Below are 17,675 nucleotides of genomic sequence, written 5' to 3' on the forward strand. Positions count from 1 at the left end.
ACTTTTTGCTCTGTTGCAAATGAGATAATTTTTCCTGTAGTGTTTTCCATTGATAGTGGGAACAATTTTGTAAGTTGCTGGGAGCATCTACACGTCTCTACGGTGCCAGTGTTACTGTGCCATTGTTAGCCATCAATAAGATTTGTTACTGTGCAGCATACGGTTATTTTCAGCTACTGTGTTTCTGTAGCGACGTTATAGCAAGGGACCGTGTTGGTATGGTGATGATTTCTTAGCATTTGCCTCATCACAAAGAACACTGCAGTGATGCTTACTTTTATCAGGTAATAAAGAGGAGGGATTAAAGGGAAGATGGTAAAATAAGTAGGTAGATTACAAAGTCACCAGGTCCAGGTGACATGTTCCAAGGAATCCTGAAGGACTTAAAGAATGAAATGACTGTGGTGCTAACAAAAATAAATATGCAGTCTCTCTCAGAAATCAACTACTATGGCACAAGACTAAATTACAAGGACCTTCACCTTCTGCCTAAGCACTAGGTAACTGTCATTCTGAGATACAGGATGAACCACTGATCTAATCTTGTATGGCATTTCTTATGCTCCTACAAAATGAATGGGCATTGTAGGTGCAAATCTGTCATTTCAGTAACAGGGAGTTTTTGGTCTCCAAGCAATGCAGGATCTGTCTTCTAGTGGATATTTAATTAATGAATTTGATAATATTTCAAATGAATTTCAGAAAAATTTGCTTTATTTTTTTCTTTTAGAGAGTTGCCAGATATGATACAAACTTATCTAAAGATGGCAGATCTGATGTAAAACATTAATCCCTCCTGGAGTTGTATCAGTGCCATTCTTTATGAGTAAATCCCACTGACTTTGATATAAAGACTGCCAGCAAAAGAAGCAATAGCAGGATCCCTTGCTGAATGAGGTACAGGAAGTAGGAAGCAAAATAAAGAACTGCATGTTAACTAAAATGTCTGAACCTTCACTGAATAATTTAGACTTAAAAGATTGTCTAGGTGAAAATGATGCATCACAAAATTCCAACATGCTTTAGTTTGGGATTCAGAGAATTTGCAAGCAAGTGGAGAAGTCATCTAATCATCTAAGTGAAGATGCAAATAGATACAAGTAAATACTGTGCATGGGAGTAAAGATTTAAGCATGAGTAATATTTACAGTAACTAATGATAATTACTAAAGCATCCACAAATAGAAGTATATATTTGTGTGTGTGTGTGTGTGTGTGTGTGTGCATATATATATATATATTTATATATATATATATAGTACTTAATTAGATGCTCTGTCAAGGGAAAGAAAAATGGACTACTAGTTTTGTTGTTCTTTGTTTCTCATCCATTGTAAAAGTCTTCAAAGAGACCAAATGGCATATAAAGTTCCAAAACTGTATCTGCAGCAGAACAGGTTCTAAACAGTGGTAGACCTTTGAAGAGGGTTAAAATAGGGCTAATAAAATAATAAGACAAGGGATTCAATATTGTGTAATCCATAGAACAAAATTATACATCTGTTTCTTTTTTTTTTTTCCTTTTTCTTTTTGGTTTATACTAGAACATCATCTCCACAAAAACACAAATGGGAAATAACAAATTTAGATTGTTTTGCTTTCTTCTAAAATTTCAAATATAAAGTTCAAGTGCAATTCAAAATCCAAACATAATTTATACTACATACTCCTTTCTATAACAATAATTATTTGTAGGTAGTTTCTTTGACCAGGTTGAATAGGTTTCTTTTTTGCTTAGAAGAAATCTATTTTGCTAGAAAATAAAAACCTTAGAAAAAATATTTTCTAAAACAGATATTTCCACACGAAAGATGAAAACACACTAGTGCAGACACAAATTTAGATCTTCAATTGGATGCACTCAAGGATCCACAAGTATTCGTCTTTGAAGTAAAAATCCCATTCAGAATATTGGCTTTTAACAATTATAAAACATTATAGACATTCTTCAACATACAACTGAAAATAAAGACTGCAAAAAAGAGCCTTCAAATTAGCAGATGTTTCTACTGTGGAGGAAAAATACAATATTCAACAGGAATGCAAAATAATCCAAAACTGAAAATCACTAGAAAACTATTTGTATGGTCGTAGAAATCTGGAAACTTTTGATCGCAGTAGCTTTATAAATGATCTTGGGAACATCTCCTTTGACTCCTGTGCTGTGTACTTGAAATAATTTTGAGGATGTGCCAATACATCAAAGAGGGCTTTGATCAATTTCTTGTCCTGTTGTAGACAAAGTATATATTAGACACATTTGACTGTATTAGTTTTTTGCATAACATTTACAATTAATTTTTACTCACATTGATTCTTTTGCAAAAAGCAGCTGAGGATTAAGCATGCTCAGCAGCAGTTTAAGCATGCTCAAATCCACCAAGGCTGTTTCATATTATACCAGCAGCAGTTCACTTTGCTTCCTATATTAAACGTATGGAATCAATGTTTGTGGAAGGTGTCATGTTGGCATGTTAGAGTACCTGCTGACCTCAAAAAATACACAAATATGGGCAGCAGCACTGAAAACTGTCACACATTGCCATTCCTGTTTATTTCACCCCCATCTCACACACTGTTTCAGTCCCAGTGAGGGAAAGGGTAGGTTGGTATTCACAACTTTTGCAAATGGTGAGCTCTCTCAGGACTTGCTCCTGTAAGGTGCAAATGGCTTCATTCAGTAGTTACCTAAGCACAGTCAGGATCTGAGTGACCTCATAATTCCATTGAGCAGATCCTTGCAGAACTGAGCCAGTTGTCAGTGGTTGATATTTGTAATGTCTTCTGTAGGACAAGGCACACCAACAGATCATTTCTACCAGGTGTCAAATAATGCCAAGTACTTCTCACTGCAACTCAACATGATTTCTAGCAGTCCCCTGAACTGTTCACTTTGTTTTGCAGCAGCAAATTTCCCACGGACCTCAACAGAGCCAGAATTCCACTCAGCATTCTTCTCATCTTTTTCAATTTGCTTATTACGTACATTTGGCAGCCCTCACTTTCCCTTGAACAGCCCATTGATCCATGTCCTCTGTTGCTTCTCTGGGTCTTCCATGCAACAGGGGAGTGAAAAAAACCACAGAATCCAAATCCAAAAATCAAATCCAAAAATCCACAGAAATAGTGACCACTACAATTTCAAAGCTCAAGTGTGATGAGATTTTGAGAAATGGTACCCAGTTCCCATTGATGGGTTACTGCTCTCATTCCTTAGATACCTTTGAAATAATCTCAGCCCGAACTATTAGTTTTGTCTCAGCTTTTGCCAAGGTTTCTATAATAGTTATTGCTTAAAGTAATTGTAACCATGCTGTAATATGAAAAGTACCTTAAGAGAGACAGACGTGACAAGCAAAACAATTAAAATACTTGGAAACATAGAATTAGAGATTTTGGCAATTTGCTTCTGGCAATTTTCCTAATGCTGGAGAACACACGGCATAGTTCTGTTAACAGCATAACAAGGTTTTTTCATTTCAGCTGTCATCACTAGTGTTGGTTTAGCTTTCACATTCACTTGCTTTCCTTTGGTATAATAATACCTGAAACACTTGCTGTTGCCTTTTGTACTGTTTTGTGCACTGTGGCTGGCTGCCCAGCTGTACTTTCTCCCAACCTTCCTGCTTCTACTCACTCTATTTTTGAAAAGCCACGTTTGTTTTCCTGGCAGCAAGCAACTCTGTAGCAGTTATGCCTTGTCGAGACAAGACAATTTTTTGGATAGATACATTTATTTTCATGCATATAACTAGCTTGTAGGGTGGTGCGAAACGGCACCGTTCTGTTTTGCTTGAGTTTCAATGGTTAGAAGGAACAGTGTTTCATCTTGAATTTCATTTAGAGTCAAAACAGCTGGTCCATCCCGTTCTGTTGAAACAGAAAGGCTGTTTTGATGCTGTTTCGCCGGGGATGGGGAGTCAGACCAGCTTGGCTGACATCCCTAGCACTACATCACACTGGGGAGAGAGGCAGCTTCTGAACCAGCTGGGCTGCTTCCCGGCCCCAGTGCAATCTAGCATGGGGCACCAGGAAGCAGCCCACCTGGGCTGCCTCCTGCCACTAGTATGATCCAGTGCGGGCACCAGGAAGCAGCCCACCTGGGCTGCCTCCCGCCCCTGGCACAATCTAGCAGGGGCACTGGGAAACAGCCCAGCTGGGCTGCCACCTGCCCCCTGTCAGATCTTGTGCTGGGGATGGGAAGTCAGCCCCGCTGGACTGACTTCCCATCCCCAGCCTATGGTCGAAACGTTTCTACTTTCAAAATGTTTCAATCAGCCTCATTTTGTTTCGAGGCTATTTCGATTGCCTTTGTTTTGTTCCAATTTTGCTGTTTTGACCTCAAAATTGGTCAAAACAGCATTGGAACAAAACAGCTGGCAAAATTTCGCACAGCCCTACTAGCTTGGTAACTCTTTTTTAAAAGTTCCAATTTACAATGAAGAATGCTATTTAAACAACAAGTGTTTTTCTTAATTAACTAACTTTTCTAACATAAAACCATGCAACTTAGCACCTCATTTAGGTCCTTATTCAACACAATATTTAAGCATGTGCCAGACTTACAGTATGCAAATTGTCCCTTAAATTTAGTCCTTACATTACAAAGTGAGGACTCTGTTCTATTGAGTCTGCCACAGTTCTGGAAATACCTATTTGACACTCAACCTATTTGAAGTTTTAAGGAAAGTCACCTCACTGATGAGACAGGATCACTTTATAGCAACTCCCCTACTGGGATCTTGATACAACCCCATTTCTAAACTTTCTGAAACTCTTACCATGTCATTTAAATGGACATAGCAGATCCTGGGATCCAGATACCTCAATGTTTTTTGGGTGCATGTGTGACTTCTTCTATAATGAACTTCTGAACAAAAACCTCAGAAATTAGCATTTATAATGGTTGGCTTTTTAACACATAAGTTGGATTTATACAAGTTAGTTCCATCATACTGCTCATTTATTACGTTCTTGAGCGAGGGACAGAAGTTACACGCAAACTAGTTTAAGTGATCAGAAGCCAGTTTAAACCTGTAACGGAACAGAAGTTCAGTGTACTTAAACCACTTTCAAAGTGGCTGAAACCAGTTTAAAATAAACCTGGTTGGATGTAGTTTCAGACTGAACTGATTTAGGTCAAACTGGTTAATGCAACTTCAGTCCCAGACCTCTTCCCAGTTCAAGTTAACTCACACTCCCCCAGCATCACAGGATGCTTTGCAGCCCTGGGATGAGGCTATCTGCTTGAGTGGAGCAGGGTTGGTCCCACCTCTCTGCTCCCTCGCTGGAGCACTATCACTGCTCTAGATGGCTGAGAAGGGGATAGGGGGTGGGAAACCCGGCTCTGAACTCCAGCTGGGGTCTGCCTGAAAGGGGCAGAGCAGCCCCTCATAGTCTTTTCCCCGCCTCCCCCCTTGAGCAGAGGGGTGGGGGGTGAGGCCAGATGCCAGCCAGTCCAACAGGTTGAGGCAGAGGGGAGGGTGAGGGGTTTAACTCCCCCCACATACACCTACAGAAGGGGAGGGTGGAGGGTTTTAAATCCCCCCACCTAAAAGGGATCCTTTCTGGGGTCTGTCTGGCAGGTGTGAAGCAGCACCTGCCTGGCTTTTCCTCTGCTCCCCACTTGAGCAGAGGGGCAGAGGGCATGGTCAATTGCCAGCCAGGTTGCCACGCTGAGGCAGAGGGAAGGGAGGGGGGTTTAAAATCTTCTCCCATTCCACCTGAGTGTGACAGCCCTGGGCTGGGGTGTGGCCATGCCCCGCCCTCCACTAGAACAAGTAGCACAGGGGGTGGGGTGGTAAAAGCCTGACAGGGGCTGCCCTCTTCAGGCAAACCCTGAATGGGGTCTGTGGCCAGATAGGGGGCTTAAAACCGCCCTGCTTTAGCCTGCAAGCCCTGGGCTGGGATGTGGCCATACCCCGCCCTCATTCCCACTCAATGCTTGAACAGGGCATGGGGGCCTGGCAGGGGCTGCCCCTCCCCGGGGTAAACCCAGGCTGCAGTCCCATGCAGCCAGACAGGGGTTTTAAACCCCTTCCCTACCTACCTCAGGCTGCGAGCCCCTAGCTGGGGTATGGCCACATCCCCCACTCTCCATTTGACAGGGGTGCAAAACCCTGGCAGAGACTACCTCTCCCATCTGAAGCAGCAAGTGGTGGACAGAAGCCTGGCAGGGGCTGTCCCCACAGTCAGACCAGGGCTGGGGTCTCATGTGGGCCTAGGAGGGGATCCTGTGTGGGCCCCTCTGTCCTGCCCAAGTGCCAGCTCCAGGCCAGGGCCTAGCCATGCACCCCACTCTCTGCTCAAGCTGGAGGGCAAAAGCCTGCCAGGGGCTACCCCCATCAGACCCCAGCTGCGGTCCTGTGTGGGACTGGGAGGGGGTTTCCCACTCCCCATCTCAATGCGCAAGCCCCAGGCTCGAGGTGTGGAGGGGAAAAGCCTGGCAGGGACTGCCCACCCTGTCCAGCAGGGGGGCAAAAGCCTGGCAGGGGCTGCCCTACCTCCCACACCAGGCAGACCCTGGCTGGGGTCCCCTGCGGGCCAGTAATGGGGTTTAAACCCCACCTCCCCCCTGTCAGCATGGTGGCCTGGGCCAGAAACAGGGAATAAGCCTGGCAGGGGCAGCTTTCCCCCAGACAGACCCAGGCTGGGGTCCCATGTGGGCCAGGGAAAAGGTTTTAAAGCACTCCTTCCCCTGGTCTCAGCAATCTGGCCCAGTCTGGGGCCTGGCCATGTACCTTCCACTTCAGTAGGGAGGGGGAGAAAGCCTTGAAGGGCTTCTTGCCTCCCTTCCTTTCAGCAGTGGCTGGGAAGCTTGCTCTAGCACCCCCCAGCTTCTGGCCTGAGCCACTGCAGGCATGTGGCTGCATTTCCAGAACCAGAAGTGAAAGTCTGTTCTCTTGCTTCTTGGTTCAATCTACACAGTTTAGATTAACCTGCAAAGACTGAATCGATTCAACCTCTGGCTTTTTGACTGTCCACACTTAGCTTTGGGATACAAGTAGTGACAGAAAGTGGCAGCGCGGACTGGCTAGTGTTGCATCCACAATATGCATGTGGGGTAATGCTCCAGGGACTAGTAAATTAATTTCTTCTTAATGTTTTCATACTTTGTTTTAGAGAATTACCCAGAAATTCAAATAAGTGTTTATAAACAGTTCCTTATTGACCAGTCAGATCATTAATGTGGACCTATATTTTTCACACATATGCATGTAAGTGGAAAAAAAATACTGGAGCCAAGATTCATTGTATGGATCTCTGAGAAGAATGTTCTTCTTAAATGATCACAGATGGATGGAATACCACAATGACATTATGAAAGTAATAGCTCTAGCTTCTCAAAATAATGACCAATTCTGATGTCAGAAATACTAGCTAGTCTGGGACCTCTTACACAGGACTCTTGACCTTGCTCAGCTAAAGGAAAGTTGACATACTTTTAAAATTTCTTGATGATTTTCTGATGCATATAATCGTCCATCTCGAACAATGTCTTCTATCAGCTGTTGGTAATCCTCTGAAAAATAAAGGAAAAAGGGGCTGGTAAGTCATAATTTGTAATCATTACAGTGGCTAATACATAGACAACTACCACTGGAATCTAAAAGAAACCCCTTAATACTGAGAACTCTATAGTGTTCTACAGTTAAAGTTCTGAGTTTTCTTTACCAAGACTTGGGCTCGCAAAACTATTGTAAAGCAGATAGCCATTGTTATTTACATTTCAGAGAAGAAGAATGGCATAGAAACTTTAATTGACTTACTGAGGTTATATTCCCCTTGATCCTTATATCTTCCCCCCCCGTAACAATCTTAATTCCAGGTCAACTAACTATTCAGAAAATTACAGTAATCTTTAGCAGTGAAGTGAGCTAACAAAGACATTTCTTCAAATTTATTCAATGAAATTGCTTCACATTTATTAAAGGAAATCTTCTTTCAGACAGAGTCTAAATAGGCATCTTTGGCATATTTCTGGGTAAAGATAAAGACTTTTGTGTCTTTTTTTTAGTTTTATGTAGAGAGTTTCTTTGGCATGTGGAGATGGCTGGTGAGAACAGATTGGTTATAGACTACTATTCTCATAGAAATTATTTGTCTTTTCTGTCTTCATTGTTTTTAATTGCTGTATTTTATTCATTTGTTGGGTAACAACTGACCTCCATGAATGGGTGTAGCAGGCAAGACAAATTCTGTTACCTGCATGCAACAGAGGGAGAAGAGAAGGAAGCAGACCCCTTCTGGGAGCAGAATTTCTGGGACTTGCAGGGGAAACAGGATGCAGCAGGAAACTCCAAAAAGACTCAAGCCTGGGGGTTGGGAAAGGTTAAAGAGCTGCAAAAGGCTGCAAACAGGGGAAGCCAGGCAGCCCACCTGGACAGCTTCCCCTCCCTTGGGCTAGTGGCCAGGCACCAAATGAAGGCAGGGTTTAGGGATACAAGCCCAGGCCTCCAAGATGGGAGGGAAAAAAGGTTCTAGTCTGTAGGTGGTGGGTGTGGGACAGAAACACCCAAGAGGCTGGGGAAGAGAGCCGTGGCAGCTCCAGACAGTGGTCATCCCTTGCTATAACCCTGGAAGTTTGGAAACAGTTTGCAACAAGGTGATTAATCCATTTGTTCTGATTCTTTGTTTTGGAATTAAGTAAAAAGACTGGAAGACTGGGAGTGATTGTATGTGTAGAGGCCCTGAGTGGGGTACATGGAAGGCATCCTCCACTGCAGGGCTGAGACCCAGAGAACCAGGCCCTGAAACCATGTACCTGAACTGAGCGGTCTCAGCTAGTGGAAAAGGGGCTGAAGCTGAAAAGGGTGAAGCCTAAACAAGGATTGGGGCCTCAGGGGGCCAGTGCTGATTTTGCCCAGAGAGAGAAAGTGTGAGGAAGATGGGCAGATGAAGAGTCATCAGTGAGGTGTGGGCATGGCTATGGGGGTGACAAGGAGGCCATTATAATAGCTCTAAGGCACACAGGAAAGGACTATCTTAGTCTCAAGGTATAGAATTATATAATAATAGAAAATTAGGGTTGGCAGGGACTCAAAGCAGGACCACCCCCAACTAGATCATCCCAACCAAGGCTTTGTCTAGCTGGATATGGAAAAACTCCAAGGATGGAGATTCCACAACCTTTCCAGGTAACCTGTTCCAGTGCTTTACTACCTTCCTAGCGATCGAGTTTTTCCTAATACCTAACCTAAACTTCCCTTGCTGCAACTTGAGACCATTGCTCCTTGTTCTGTTATCTGCCATCATCCTCTTTGGAACAACCCTTCAGGTAGTTGAAGGCTGTTATTAAATCCTCCCTCAATCTTCTCTTTAGTCTTTCCAGACTACATAAGCCCAGTTCCCTCAGCCTCTCTTCATCAGTCATGTGCCCCAGCCCCCTAACCATTTCTGTTGACCTCTGCTGGACTCTCCAATTTGTCCACATCCTTTCTGTAGCTGGGGGCCAAAACTGGACACAGTACTCCAGATGTGGCCTCACTCATGCAGAATAGAGGGGAAGAATTACTTCCCTCAATCTGCTGGCAACACTCCTACTAATGCAGCCCAGTATGTTGTTACCCTTCTTGGCAACAAGGGCGCAGTACTGGGTCATTCAGCTTAGTTTCCACTTTAACCCCCAGGTCCTTTTCTGCAGTCCCCAACCTGTGGTGGTGCATGGAATTGTTCCATCCTAAATACAGGACTTTACACTTCTCTTTATTGAACCCAGGTCTCTCTAAATCTTAGCCCTACCCTCCAGCATATCTATTACCCCACCAGCTTAGTGTCATCTGCAGACATTTTGAGGGTACACTCTATTTCATCTTCCAGGTCATTGATGAAAATATTGAGCCAAACCAACCCCAAGATCAATCCTTTGGGTATTCCACTTGATACTGACTGCCAACTAGACATCAAACCATTGATTACTACTCTTTGAGCCCAATAATCTAGCCAGTTTTGTATCCACTTTACAGTCCATTCATCTGAATTGCATTTCCTTAGTTTGTGAGAATGTTGTGGGAGACCATATCAAAAGCCTTGCTAAAGTCAAGGTATATCACATTCTCTGCTCTCCCTGCATCCACAGAGCCAGTCATCTCATTGTAGAAGGCAATCAGGTTGGTCAGGCATGATTTGCCTTTGGTGAATCCATGCTGACTGGTTCTAATCACCTTCTTCTCCTCAAAATGCTTAGAAAAGTGCTCCCAGTCAGAAGGCATGGCTGTCGGAGGGAAGAGTGTATCAAGGAGGTCAACCAAAGGCTCAGAAAATGGTGTCACTGCATGGGCTTTGGATACCTCAACATTGGTGTGCAGTTTAGCTACAGTAGCCTCCATGCAAGGGACAGCATTCATCTCATGGGCAGAGGGAAGAAGCTCTTCACCATGAGAGTCACCGACTTGTTGGGGAGAGCTTTAAATTAGGCACGTCTGGGGGCCAGGGAGAAGGTTCCACTGCAGAAGCAAAATCCACTAGCCACAATGATGCACAGGAGGGTGTTCAAACCATGGATGTCCAGATGGGTTCTAGCATCTTGAGGCAGAGACATCATGATAGAAAAACTGAGGTGACTAAGGGGAAGCTCAGATGCCTTATGGGAATGCCAGAAGCATGGGAAATAAACAGGAGGAACTGGCACTCCTTCTGGCTGATGAGAAATTTGACTTGATTGGGTTGATGGGGACCTGGTGGGACGATACACATGACTGGGCAGTTAATATTGAGGGTTACAGGCTTCATAGGAAGGACTGGATTGGGAAGAAGGGAGGAGGTGTGGCCCTCTACATGAAAGCACAGTACCCATCCCTGCAGGTCACCTTTGACAGCAGGGAAGGGTCTCTTGAGACCCTCTGGGTCAGGCTACAGGGGGGATCAGAAGAGGGAGACCAAATGGTGGGAGTCTACTACAGGCCTTCCTCCCAAGATGAGGTGAGCGATTGAGCATTTTCAGGAGAACTGACAGAGGCAGCTAGCGCCAGACCTGTGATCGTCATGGGTGACTTCAACTACCCAGGCATCTGTTGGGAAGACAATTTAGCTGCCTCCAGCAGGTCAGCTAACTTCCTGGTGACAACAAATTATCTGTTTCTGACACAGGTTGTGGAAGAGCCTAGGGCAAGGCCACTCTGGACCTAGTGCTGGCCAGAGGGGAGGACATCATAGGCGACATGATGATTGATGGTGCTCTGGTTGACAGTGACCATGACCTGATAAGGTTTACCATCCACTGTAAGACTGGGAAGTTAGTTACCAGAACAGGAGTCCTGAACTTTAGGAAGGCAAATCTTGGCAAACTCAAGAGGCTTGTTGGAGAGGCCCTCTGCAACTGGCATTTGGATGATCTGGGTGTGCAGGAATGATGGTGCTTCCTTAAGGAGACAATTCTCACAGCTCAAAAACATGCCATCTCCACACAGGCAAAAAGTGGGAAGAGAGGCAGGAGACCTGCTTGGCTCACCAGCAATATTAGCAAGCTATTGAAAAAGAAAAAATAAGTGTATATGCAATGGAGGAACAGCTCAGCAACCAGGGAGCAAGACACTCGTATTGCCAAGGCCTGCAGATACGAGACACGGAAAGCTAAGTTAGGCCTGAAGATCAAACTGGCAACTGGTATAAAGGACAACAAAAAGTCCTTCTATAGATACATAGGGAGGAAGAAAAAAAAAAAAATCGGGCTCCACTGTGGGACCTCTACTGAATACTCAGGGGCAGCCCACAGTTGACACACGCAAAAAGGCAGAACTCCTGAATACATATTTTGTATTGGTATTCCTGAAATGCAAGGGGGGCTGCTCAGCTGACCAGAGGCCCAGGGAACAAGGGGAAGGTAACAGCCTACATGAAGTCAGCCCAGAACAGGTGAAGGATCTTTTACAATACTTGGACATCTTCAAGTCTGCTGGACCAGATGACCTGCACCCAAGAGTCCTGAAAAAATGGGCTGAACTCATAGCAGCACCATTGGCCAAGCTACTTGAAGAGTCGTGGAACTTGGGAGTGGCCCCAGATGACTGGAAGAGGGACAATTCAGTTCCCATCTTTAAGAAGGGAAGAGGGATGACCTTGCAAAACTACAGGCCAGTCAGTCTGACCTTGGTCCCTGGTAAAATCTTTGAAAAGTTGGTTAAGGAGGCCGTCAACTACAAGCTGGTAACGGATGGGGTGTTAAACAGCAACCAGCACAGCTTTGTCGAGGGAAGATCATGCCTGATGAACCCTGTGTCCTTCTACAACCAGGTCACTAACCATCTGGATGAGGGACACAAGGGCAAAAATCCAGGAGAACCTTGACAGACTGGACTCAAGGGTGGAACAAAATCAGATGAGGTTTAACAGGGAGAAGGGTAAGATCCTTCTCCTGGGTAGAAAGAACCCTCATCACAACTATATAATGGGTGGTGGCCTGCTGGCTGGCACAACATATAAATGAGACTTGGGGTCACAATCAACTGGAATATTAATATGACCCAACAGTGTGACAAGGCTGCTAAAAGGGCCAATAAAACTCTGGCATGCATCAGCCACTGTGTGGCCAATAGATCCAGAGAGGTACTCTTCCCTCCCTATTCAGCATCGGTGAGGCCTCAGCTGGAGTACTGTGCCCAGTTCTGGGCACTACACTTCAAGGACACAGATGAAGCTTGAGAGGGTACAAAGTAGGGCCACCTGTTTGATTAAGGGCATGGAGTGTAGGCCCTATGAGGAGAGACTCTGGGAACTGGGCCTGTTCAGAGGAAGAGAACGCTCATGGGGGAGCATCAAGAACCAGGCGAGCAACTCTTCTTGAAGGCACCTCAAGGGAGGATGAAGACCAATGGGCATAAACTAATAGAGGGCAAATTCAGGTTGGATATAAGGAAAAACATCTTCTCTGTAAGGGTCACCAGAATCTGGAACATGCTCCCAGCAGAGGTGGTGCAGTTGCCCTCCTTGGAGATGTTCAAGATGAGGATGGACAGGCACCTTGCTGAGCTCATCTGAGCCCAATACTTCCTGCCCATAGCAGGGGGCCAGATTTGATGATTGTATAGGTCCCTTATGGCTCTATGATTCTATTCTAAAAGGATTCCTTGAGGACCTGCTCCATGATTTTTCCAGGGACTGAGGTGTGTTTGACCAGTCTGTAGTTCTTTGGATCCTCCCTCTTACCTTTATTAAATATGGGCACTATATTTGCCCTTTTCCAATTGTCCAGGACCTCTTTTGATCGCCAAGAGTTTTAAAAAATGATAGCCAGCAGCTCTGCAATCACATCAGCCTACTCCCTCAGCACCACTGGGTGCATCCTGTCCAGCACCATGTACTTGTATGCATCCAGTTGTTCTAAATAGTCCCTAACCCATCCTTTTGCCACTGTTGGCTGCTCACCTCCTCCCCAAACTGTCCCGCCAGGTGCAGTAGTCTGGGAGCTGACCTTGCCTTTGAAGACTGAGGTGAAAAAGGCACTGAGTACTTCAGCCTTTCCTGCATCCTCTGTCACTAGGTTGCCTCCACCATTTGGTAAAAGACCCAAGCTACCCCTGATCATCCTCTTGTTGCTGACATGCTTGTAGAAATCCTTCTTGTCACCCTTCATGTCCTTTGCTAGTTGCAACTCCAATTGGTCTCTGGCCTGCATGCCTGAGCAATACTGTTTTACACCTCCCTAGTTGTTTGTCCAAGTTTCCACTTCTTATAAGCTTCCTTTTTGTATTTTAGCTTACTGAAGAGTTCCCTGCTAAACTAAGCTGGCCTTCTGCCATGCTTGATAGTCTTGTTGCATATCAAGAGGGTTTGTCTTGTGCCCTCAGTAAGGTTTCTTCAAAGTACAGTCTACTATCCTGGACTCCTCTCCCCCTTAGACTGACCTCCTAGGAGATCCTGCCCATCAGTTCCCTAAGTGAGTTAAAGTCTGCTTTTCTGAAGTCCAGGGTCTGTACTCTGCTTCTCTCCTTCCTTCCTTTCCTCAGGATCCTGAACAAAATCATCTCATGGTTGCTGCTGCCCAAGTTGCCATCCACTGGTATGTTCCCCACCAATTCTTCCCTATTTGTGAGCAGGAGGTCAAGAAGAACATGGCCCCTAGGTGGCCTCCATAGCACTTGCACCAGGAAGTTGTCTGCAAAAACTTCCTGGATTGCCTCTGCACTGCTGTATTGCCCACCCAGCAGATGTCAGTGTCACATTGTGGGGTTCCCAGGGATGGCTGTGATGACCCTGGGGGTCTGTGACCATGCCTGCTTCGCCCTGCAGGTGCCTTATAATCTTTCCTGCCATGTCTTGTTAGTTGAAATAAAAGTTGGGAGACTGCCAATGAGTTTGTGTGGTTACAGTCCTCTTGAACCCCACTAGATCTTGGATCCCTTGCCAGGTCTCACTCAAAGTCAGTGCTTCTCAAGACACCGTAAGCGTTATGGGGCTAGATGTGTGGCTCCAAAACCACCCCTTTACTATGCCCCATGCCTCACAAATGGTATTCACAAGTTGTCCCTCTGAGGCCTTGATTTAGCTTGGCCTCTTGTTGTCATTGGGCCCTTGAAACCCCTGTCGCTGTGTCCTCACTGGTGCTGGGCTCTCCGCCACCCCTGCTGCTGCGCCCTCACTGGCACTGGGCTCTCCATATTGTAGTGTGCCCCAATGAGGTCTCCTCCTCCCTAACAGCCTCAGGCTGGTCCACTGGTATAAATAACAACAGAAAACACAAGCCCCTGGGCTACAACACAACAGTAACCTGGGGTACACTATCCCTTTTAAGAAGGCAAGCTTCTCTCTCAGTATAATGTGCCTGCCCACAAGCACTTATGAGCTCCTATAGCCTATAGGACAGTCAAACATTTCCAAGTAGCTTTCTCTATGAGAGCTTCTTTCCCCTTGGCTACTGCCAGAGAACTAAGTCTCTAGTCCCAGTCCTGGGGCTTATATGTGCCCAGGGCCCTGCCTTCTTCCAGTCAGCTGACCTGGTGCAGATGCAGGCTAATTCCCTCATTTGCCTGCTGCCACAGCAACCTGCACCTGTGGGGGTTCTGTTTGGCTCCTAGGGCCCTCTCTCTAGGCAGTTTCTGCCTTTAAAGGAGCAGGCACACCTTAGTGTACTGTGACAGTCAGGGTGACTGAAGTCCCCCACGAGAACCAGGCCCGGTGATAGGGAAACTTTCGCTAGCTGTTGGAAGAAAGCCTAATCTACCACATCCTCCTGGTTTGGTGGTCTACAGCAGACCCCCCCTACCATGACATCACCCTTGTTGCTCTCCCCTCTAACCCTTACCAAGAGACTTTCAACAGGCCTATCTCTAGTTTCATACTGGAGCTCTGACTAGTCATATGGCTCACTAACATAAAGTGCACCTCCTCCTTCTCTTCTCCCTGGGCTGTCTTTCCTGAACAATTTATTCCTATCCGTGACAATATCCCAGTCATGCAAGCTATCCCACCAAGTTTCTTATTCTAATCATGTCATAGTATCATGACTGTGCAAGGACTTCCAGTTCTTTCTGCATGTTTCCCAGGCTCCATGTATTCCATGTACAGACACCTGAGGTAACTAGTTGGTTGTCCTATTTTCTCAGGAAGAATGAGAATGCTTCCCCTTTTGCCCCCTCCCTCAGAGATAGCTTCCTTCTGAATACATACTGGTTACCATCAAGTTGTGGCATATGAGAAGCAGGAGGCAGAGCAGGCTGGGGAATACAGATAGGAAGAGGTGGGGACTGAAGCCCAGACCTGTCACAGTGGGCTTCCTATAAATATAGAACTACTAGTAATAGGAGCGTTCTTATTGTGTTTAGGATTAGGAACAATTAAAGGATAGAGGCATGTGGATATGTTATTATGGGCAACAAAAGCAATGGATTCTTACCTGTGGTAACTTAGTTGCTTCTGACTAACGGACAAGCTATCATGGTATAGTTTGTATTTACCATGGCATAAAGACCATGTAAATGGGCAATTATGACAGAGCATCATTTGCATGGTAAAATCTGCCTTTGTCTTGCAATAGCCTATCATTGTGCTCAACCTCAAAGATCTCACTACCTTTCGGTAGCTGTATCAGGCCCAAAGGTCTTTGTGTAACCCATTGGAATAAGAAATAAAGAGTTAATAAGTCATCAGGAAAATCATGGGAATAATAGAATAAGTAACTGAAAAACCAAAAATGAGTCACATCAAGTTGCTGATTTCACACTTCTTTTCTCTCTAGTCAGAACATGACAGACAGTGAATCACGATTTTCCAGATTCAAATGAGGTACATAGATACAAAATGGTTCCAGCCTTACCATCATAAGTCACATAGGGGACTTGAAATCCCCTGCCACTGTTTCCTTCATTAGATTTGAACTGAATCCAGAGTTTTCGTGATCTGGAGGTAAATGCTATTGGTCTCTCATACGTCTGACAGGTTTCATATGTGGTAACTGAAGAAGGAGAGGCTACAAAATTAAATACAGACAGGAGAAATATTTAGAGTATAATTTTGTTCTTTCTTTGCTCTGGAAGAACAGAGATGTCAAGCTTATAGTTTATATTTTTTCCCTTTAAGAACTATATATTCTCATAAGAGAGGCTAGGATTTTCTACAGATACAGGAGACATTTCTCCCCAGAAGACTATGGTCATTTCTCTCTTCTCCAAGGTAGTGTGGGAATGTAGCATCAAATATTATTAATAGTACTTGTATTATTGTAGCTCCCTGAGGCACTGTTTTCACCTATTAGAATGGGACAGTCTGCCCCAGAAAGCTTGTGCTGTATGAACACTTGTAAAAATTCCAAATGGATGAATTAGTTCAATAGCACAAGACTGACCATCAGATTGCAATGTACTAGGGCTTGAAAGGCAGACACTCTCATGCTGCAAGATCAAAATACAGTTGACAGTCTGGGAGCCGTAGAAGGATCCCACAGACACCCCAGAAGCACTAACAGTGAGGTGATGAAGAATAACCTTCAATCCAGGAATAATGTGACAAGACGGCAACCTTAAAGTGGAGCCAGGTTTAAAAAGATTTAAATGCTTTTTTTTTTTTAAATCTAATTCAAAGACTTCCTTTTGATAATTTAGGTTAACATCTTTCTGTGCTGAATTAAACAAATGTTAGATATTATGGAGCTGATCCAATTTTCAGTGAAGTTTGTGGAAAGCACCTTGGTGACATGAATACATTTTGGATCAGATCCGATATGACCTTTGGGCAACATTTCAGAATTGCCCAATTTTTTCCCCTGGTTTTCTTTTGAAACAAAATTTGCAGGAAAAAAAACGAACCTCATTTCACTAAGGCTCCTTGCAGACAACTCTCTCCACCCACCTCTCCCCCCCACCCCCCAAAAAAAATTCCAAACAAACCAAACCCAAAAAAACCCACCTGCCCTTTACCAGAAGCAGCAGCATGTTACTTTGACCTGGCTTCATAGTGTCTGAATATATGGGGTGTTTCAGTTGGGTTTTTTGGTGCTTTTAGCTAAAGCTGATTCAATCAGCTATTAGATAAAATGCCAAAAATGTTCCAGTAAAGTGCCTGATCTATGGAGATGTTGGGTGGGCTGGGTCCAACTAACACACTGCCTCTTCTGGGAATGCGCTGGACTCAGTGTGGGAATGTGCAGAGTTTAAAATAAATGTAGTTTTTTTTGGGGGGGGGGGGGGGGGGGGTGTGGGGGGGGAGAACCCCAAGGGGTTTTACATGAAAAAAAGGGGGGTAAA

At 44.8% G+C, this 17,675-nt stretch overlaps 1 protein-coding gene across 2 annotated transcripts in view; it reads right to left on the minus strand.

Annotated features, from left to right (window-relative positions):
• Positions 1–1,592: 1,592 nt before the first annotated feature.
• SCUBE1 (signal peptide, CUB domain and EGF like domain containing 1) overlaps positions 1,593–17,675 on the minus strand; it is a 443,267-nt gene continuing 427,184 nt past the window's right edge. For both annotated transcript variants that reach the window (XM_019515739.1, XM_019515738.1), the window contains exons 21-23: positions 16,250–16,402; positions 7,443–7,522; positions 1,593–2,229 (exon numbers count right to left, since the gene is read on the minus strand). In XM_019515739.1, coding sequence (XP_019371284.1) covers positions 2,077–2,229; positions 7,443–7,522; positions 16,250–16,402 — 386 coding nt within the window. In that variant the 3' untranslated portion in view covers positions 1,593–2,076. The remainder of the gene's footprint in view (positions 2,230–7,442; positions 7,523–16,249; positions 16,403–17,675) is intronic.

Source organism: Gavialis gangeticus, unplaced genomic scaffold, assembly GCF_001723915.1.
Source record: "Gavialis gangeticus isolate Ggan-Ray unplaced genomic scaffold, GavGan_comp1, whole genome shotgun sequence".
Taxonomy (NCBI): Eukaryota; Metazoa; Chordata; order Crocodylia; family Gavialidae; genus Gavialis; species Gavialis gangeticus.